General features: G+C 45.2%; 1 protein-coding gene across 1 annotated transcript in view; it reads left to right on the plus strand.

Moving 5' to 3' along the window:
• The window catches only part of LOC109290149 (kazal-type serine protease inhibitor domain-containing protein 1-like), a 34577-nt gene extending 28174 nt beyond the window's left edge, over positions 1 to 6403 (plus strand). Inside the window, exons 2-4 of the mRNA XM_019506538.1 lie at positions 879 to 1039; positions 1541 to 1685; positions 5724 to 6403. Of these exons, the coding sequence (XP_019362083.1) occupies positions 879 to 1039; positions 1541 to 1685; positions 5724 to 5854 (437 nt within the window). The 3' untranslated portion in view covers positions 5855 to 6403. The remainder of the gene's footprint in view (positions 1 to 878; positions 1040 to 1540; positions 1686 to 5723) is intronic.
• Positions 6404 to 7144: the final 741 nt, after the last annotated feature.

A 7144-nucleotide genomic window follows, 5' to 3' on the forward strand; every position in this document is an offset into this window, starting at 1 on the left:
TGTTTTTATTATTTCCTGGGATGCTGGGGTGGGGGGCAGGGATTGGGGAGGGGGCTTGGGGGCTGGGTGTGGCAGTGATGGGGGGTTTGGCAGCGCAGGTTTCCCACAGGCAGGCAGCGTGCTTCAGCACCAGAGTGAGGGCTAACCATTGGCAGCCAGAGCATCTCTGTGGAGGACCCACCCTCTGGTTGCCTCAGGGCACCCTGCCCCACTTTTTTTTCTCTGCCGGGTTTTTTGACCCCTGGATATCCAGGAGTCTATTTTTTCCCCTGTGCTGCAAATTTACAGCACCGGGAACATTTTCTTGTTCCTGCGTGTGCCTCTTGCAGTGTCTCAAGGGAGTTTGAGACACTGCAAGAGGCACGCGCAGGCTCATCTAGACATGCCCTGAGTCAGATTAAGTATGGCCATTCATAGGTTCCCATATAAAAGAGTTAGATCAAATTATGGTAAGAGCTAAGTTTTAATGAACATTTGCATGTAGGTAAAGAAGTATGAACACAGGAATAGTATGCCATTAAACAGTCACTACGCTTGCAAATGACACTCATTGTGTTCCCTCCTTTCGGAAACTACCAGGAACCAGCCAGAGCAGCATTATGTATAGTTGCATTTGGTGTAGCTTTCATAAAGGCAGTTACTGAGGTCCAGCTGAGCCTGTGTGGTTCTTCATCTTATTGTTTGGTCATGGAAACAGCAAAAGGCACAGCAAACTTTTTCCAATCTGTTTTTGCAAACCCTCCTATAGCATCAACTCATAAAACAGGAGTGCAAAGTATTTCCTTTTATTTATATTGATGTTTTCCTTACTCTGTTATAAAGCAGTTATAACTTACCATGTCTACCTATAAGATTATGTTTTTCTTGTTCTTTTGCAGCTCCTGTTATTTCTTTGCCTCCTCAAGATGTCGAGAATTTCACAGGTAATGACATAATTTTTGGCTGTGAGGTGTCAGCCTATCCTATACCACACCTGGAGTGGAAGAAAAAAGGGAATAAAATGTTTCTGCCAGGAGATGATGCCCACATTTCAGTCCAGGTAGATGCTTATTCCACTCACCATGGTATATATTACCAAATTTGGGGTCAAGGGTGGAGGTTTCACAGGAGTTAACCGTTATTATTGCCTTTTTCCTGTTGTTTCAGTAACCCAGTTTTTCTATACAAAAATAACAAGGTGTAAAACTGTTGTAAAGTCTATGGTGGCTTGATAAGTAGATTCTCAACAAGGGACTTGATAGTATGATTACATATTGGACCTTACAAAAACAGTGCATTAGCAAGTGCTTCATGAGAGAGGACAGTATATCTAGAAGAAACAATAACGCCAAAGTCTTTGTAGTCTTGGCTCTCTTTGAAGCATGTATTCCAGATTCTGTTGTCCTCACCTAGCAAAACTTCTATTGATTTCATTGAAATTTGTGTCTCTATACTGTCTGTACTTATCCATTTCTCAGATTACTAGTAATTACATAGTCATTGCTAGAATAAAAGCCACGCACATGCGCAGACTCTTGATGGTGTGTTCGTGTTTACTCAGGCAAGAGGTGGCCCTCAGAAGAACGGTGTGACAGGCTGGCTGCAAATTCAAGGCCTCAAGAAGTCAGATGAAGGTGTCTACATCTGCCATACAAAAAACAAATATGGTACTACATATGCCTCTGCAAGATTAAAAGTCATTGACGGTAAATTATTTTGATATGAAGGGTCTACAAGTACATGACTGATATTTGATTTCCACACACAGGATTTAGATGCCACATATGGTTACCTACACAGGATATTCAAATCCTCCATTTCTTGGAATGTAAGCTGATGTTTGGGAGCATGAAACAGGCAATTACCCAACAAAGGATGTATTACTATAGTCTGTCAGGTAGCCACTGGGTAGGGACGTGCGCCCTTACATCCTGACATACACCAGTCCCCTCAGGATGAGTGGAACCTGGCTTGCTCAGTGTAGGTGGGGTCCAGAGCTCTCTCTTCCCGCCTGGCATGACTTTAATGATTAAGAAGTATTAATGACTGGGAGGTGGTGACTACCCGCCTCCACCTAGACCAACCATCAAGCTCCACCCGGCTTCCAAGGTTTTGGGAGAAGGGATGGTACCTGAATTAACCAGTCCAAAGCAGCTCTTTCTTTTCTCCTTTTATTTATTATTTTTGCTCTTTTTTTTTTCCATGCAAGCCTGAAGGGTTTTCTTTTAGTCCTGGGGTGGGGGAGAGGAGGAAAAAAAAAAAGGACTGAGTCCCAGATGTCTTCTGGGGCTCTTCAGAGGCTCCTCCATGGCTCTAGGGTTTTACCCTGCGGCTCTGGGGTTCCTTCTCCCAGCTCAGGGCTTCCCCGCTCTTCTTTTCTAATTGCGGCCATGCCTGGCTTAATTGGCGGTGCGCAACCGCTTAATGAGCGTGGGAACTTTCGTCTTCAGCAGAGCAGCTGGGGGGAAGGCTGTCCCTGTCTCTCTTGCACTGGTGGCAAATGATCCACCATTCGCTCCTGCAGTGGGGCCATCGCTGCCTCTTCAGCACCCTCCAAGACGCTTATTCTGGCAGTGGGGCATTCTCCTGGAGTCTTGGGATCCCCAGCTCCGTCCTCCTGCACACCTGCCGTCCAGCCTCTCCCCACTTTTGCCTTGTCTCTGGCCCCCAGATATTGCTTCAGTTGTGGGTTCCCACCAATCTGCCTCACCTGCCAAGGTGGTAAGGGCAGGCGGGTGGATAGGGAGCTCTCACCGCAGCACTGACGCCTCCATGCAATATGGACCACGCTCCTGGCTGGGGGCATGCCCCAGGTGAGTATCGCTCAGGTCCCCACACAGTGCAGGGATGGTCTACATTCCTGCAGATTTAAATTCACAAGAACTGGCCCTTAACAAACCTGCAGTTTGTTACAGTAAATACCCAACTGATAGCTAAGAGTGACGTATTAAGATGTTGGTATCTTAACAGGTCTTTTTAAAAAATATTCAGCTCTAAATAGTTTTAGTCAAAAGTGTTTCTGATATGGACTAAAGAAAAATATGTTAATTGGTTGATATTATGCTATTTTCTTACTATCTCCACTTTTTCTTGAGCATGACAAAAGTCACAGTTCTAAAGTTCACAAGACACAACATTCCATCATCTTGCAAAAAAACCCTTATCTGGTGGGAATTCTGCTCCCAGTTTATTGCTGTAAATGGTTTCATACAGCAAGTATGTAGTCTTTTACTTTTGGAAAAATTGGGACCTGTTGTTGGTTTTTTAGCAGGGTTAGAGACTGAGGTGTAGGAAAGAGATGTAGGAAGTAATCATTCTATTTAGTGCATGCACTTTTATTCTTGGTCCAATTCTGCAGGTTAAGCTTCCTCTGACTCAAATGACAACCGTGTTTACTTGGCATGTCTAGAATTAGTCAATATTGTTCAAATTTGCCTTTTGTTTGGAGTCTGCCTGTGTCCCAGCCACCAGTGAAGGGTTCGGGATTGAGAGTGTGGTCGGGGGGTAGAAAAGTAAGAAAGATTTATTGACTTAACAAAAACACGACTACACGTACTATACTAAGACAGATAATGACAGATGATAATAATTTGCGTCAGCAACTTATTGGAAGTCCCCTCTGATGCCTGATGTATGACAAGTTTCTCTTTCCTCAAAGCTCAGTGAAGTCAGGCATCCCCAATCAGTGCTGTCCAAGAGATAGTGGGAAGGACCCTGGTATTCAGCCCTTGGGCTCCTCGAGATCCATGGGCCCAGTGAATCCAGGCCAACAGCTAATTTGTTGTTCCTTTCACAGAGATGTATCTTCCTTCTAAATGATTTCTGGATGTGCCAACCAATTTATAACTTCTGAGCTATGCTGATAACTTATAGCCATTCAGATTCTTTTTACTTCAACTGTCCTTAGATTGACCAATAGCAGTACAAGCCTTGCATTCTTCTGATAAGGTTAATTTTAACTATGCCACAGGGCCTACCATCACCTCTTCTATAAGACTTTGCTAAATTTACTAGGCCTCATACTACATACAAGGCCTTACTACATTTTAGACTTTAATTAGGCTCTTAGCAACAACATATAGCTTAATATCTGAACAAATGACAGAAAAACACTTGGTCTAATCTTCATAGAGCCTTCAGCAAGCACCTTTATCACACAGACATAATTTTCAGCTGTCACAGCCTAAAACTGGACTTGACCCCCCAAAAATCTATTTGAGGCTCCTATGAGTGCTAGTTGGAGGGGGATGTTGTAGCAAAGTTCAGGTTTCAGGGGCAGCCATGATACCCTTTGGTGACCACACAAACTCTGCTGTTTCAGCTCCAGAGTACTTTCCGCTTCTTGCTTGCTTCCCACACCTTAATATATTTGCTGGAGAATCAAAAGGGAGGATGCCTAGGGTCCTACAGTAATCCCCAGTCTTCTTGACAGCCAGCAGGTCCCTCCCAGACCCCTCTGGTCTCAGTTCTGCCCCTTTCAGGATAAATGGGTCCTCCAGATCTGTTCATGCCCCCTAGGGCACCTGTAGCCTTAACAGCTATTTGCATCCTTCAACTTCCCCTACAGCCATGCCTATAGGTATTACTGTTCAGCCATTCTCCCTTCTTGGGGCCTTGGCCTTCCCAGCTTCCACCCCTGTACTCTAGCTGGGCCTTGTAGCCTAGGCCCATGGTTTTGGACCTGGCTTCTGGGCTCCAATCCTGGTCTCACTCACTTTGTTTCTGGGCCCCTCTGGCCCTGACTGGCTTACTTGGCTACAGTCCTTCCATAGGCTATAACCCTATAAGACTCAACCCCAGTCTATGTATCAAAACCCTAGCCCCTGGCAAGGCTCAAGACACACTCTCATGCTCTCAGGACTATTGGGACCTCTGCCAACACCTGATAGTCCCAAATCCAAACTGCTGGTTTCAACGATGACAAAGGACTAATCCCTCTGACTATAACACAACCTCCAAGCCTACTGGCTGTATAATGACTTCTCCCCTGCGCTGGGTCATGTCTCCATGGTAGGAAGCCTTCACCACCTTACTTGTATTCCAAGAGCATGCTAGGGCATTCTCTTACAGCCTCCAGATTATGAGCTCTTCTTTCTGCAGCTTGCAGGGCCAGACAGCCTTTCTGGCTCAGACTCTGGGCTTACGAGTTGCCTTGTTGCCTTGCTACTAGAAGCCCTGGCCCTTCTAGTCAGGTGGTGCCTTGGCCTGCCGCAGGGGTTTCTCCTCAGGGCCTGATGCCTGGTTTCCATGGCAGGTTGTGACTGCTGCTGTAGCAACACCCCACTGCCCAAGCTAGGTTCTGCCCTCCTGTCTTATTGTCTAGCGGCTAACTTTGCAACAGGCGGTCTTAACCAGAGTTCTCCTGTCAAACCTGTGGGTGCAGCCCTTTACTCTAATGAGCAGCTCCCTGCCTAGACAGCAGTGGTTCTCTACTGCTTTCCTTCTTGCATCTGACCTATATTCTGCTGCCTGGGCAATATCAGCTGCAGTTTCTCTCCTTAAAGTGACAGGAGCCCCACGCTCACTGTTACAGACTTATACTGACTCCAGTGCTAACCTCATGTGCAGGATTGAACACATTGTTTACTTTTGTTTGGAATGGAGCTTTAAAAGGTGTAGTTTCAGTATTCTAATATCCAATTAACAGATATCTTTCTAGAAATCCAAAATCTTGTTTGTCTTCTTAGTTCTTGTTTCATTTACAATTCTTCTAATTTGGAGCCAATTTATGTCTCGGTATGCAGGTTCATCCTCTGCATTTGAGATTACTGTTGGCAGCCAAATCACAAGCTACAACACAGATTATGAAGATTATTATGACAAAGCTGAAGATAAAGAGGAGGAAGAAGATGAGTCTGGAGACTATGAAAATTGAAACAAGACCATATAAGAGTTTAGGTACACTGGCTGTCCAATATCCTTGCCATTGAAGTGTATTTACTAGCATAATTTATGCAATAAAAAGTCCCATAATTCCCACATACATACACACCTTTTTGGAATACACTTTTCTCAAGGTGTATTGTGTTGCTTACAAGTAATGATATTTTTCATATATATGTTTACATCTCTAGACTGTTGAATAAAAATCTTAAACTTACCCTTACAGGTACCAGAAAGATAATCTTTTACATTTTAACTTTTAAAAAAGTAAGCTCTAAATTTAGAACATTACAATTTGCTTTTAAAAAAGTTCTGAAATGACAGGAAATCATAACCTAATTATCCATTTTTTTCCATTTCTGCAGTGAATATGTAGGTACCAGGAAAGTGTTCATGCAGTAGCAGACAAAAGTAGCTAAGATTGCAGAATACTTTTTTATGTATATTTTCCACTTCATGCTTACTCATAATGTCTAGAGCAGGGGTGGGCATTTATTTTAGCTGGAGGGCCGCTTAATTAGTTTTGGTGAACTGCTGAGGGCTGCAAGGGTAGCCCCACCCCCTGACAGGTGCCCTGCCCCTAACCCCTGATCTTTGCCACTGGAAGTCCCTCCCCTTGCCCTCAGATGTACTTCTATTCAGAGCGGGGGTTGCCATCTTGGAACCAACCCCCACCCCATCATATATGAAAAATCAAACATCTACTATAACATATTTTAATTTCATTTCAAGAAATATTTTTCTCCTGATTTACAAGTGTTTCGTCGTGTATATAGAGGTGATTGCATAATAGCCCAAAATAAAGTCTTACTCTTGTATATTGAGTGTGGGGTGTGGTTGGCGGGGTGGGTGTAGGGTTTGTAGGGAAGGGTGTGGGTGTGTGGAAGGATGGGGTGGGGTGTGGGGGAAGATGTAGATGTGTGCATGGGTATGGTGGGATGCGTATGTGGCGCACAGCCCCTGCCCCTGGCCATCAACAATAGCAAGTGGTGGCCTTTGTGGTGCTTATGGCCAATGCAGGCAGAGCCAGTTCCGGGACTTGCATGTGGCAGCAGGGAGTGGGGCCATGCTGTCCTGGTTCATCATGCAGGGCTCCCCACTTCTCACATGCAGCTCCCAAGACCCAGCCAGAGCTGAGTGCTATGGGGGGAGTGGGGAGAGGGAGTCCCATGCAATGGAACTGGCAGCTGGGTCCTGCTTCCTGCTGCCACGTGCAGTCCCGGGACTAGGCCAGAAAACAAGGAGCGAGGCTGAGCCAGCTTGGCTCCATTGTGCAGGCTCC

The sequence above is a fragment of the Gavialis gangeticus genome, unplaced genomic scaffold (assembly GCF_001723915.1).
Source record: "Gavialis gangeticus isolate Ggan-Ray unplaced genomic scaffold, GavGan_comp1, whole genome shotgun sequence".
Taxonomy (NCBI): domain Eukaryota; kingdom Metazoa; phylum Chordata; order Crocodylia; family Gavialidae; genus Gavialis; species Gavialis gangeticus.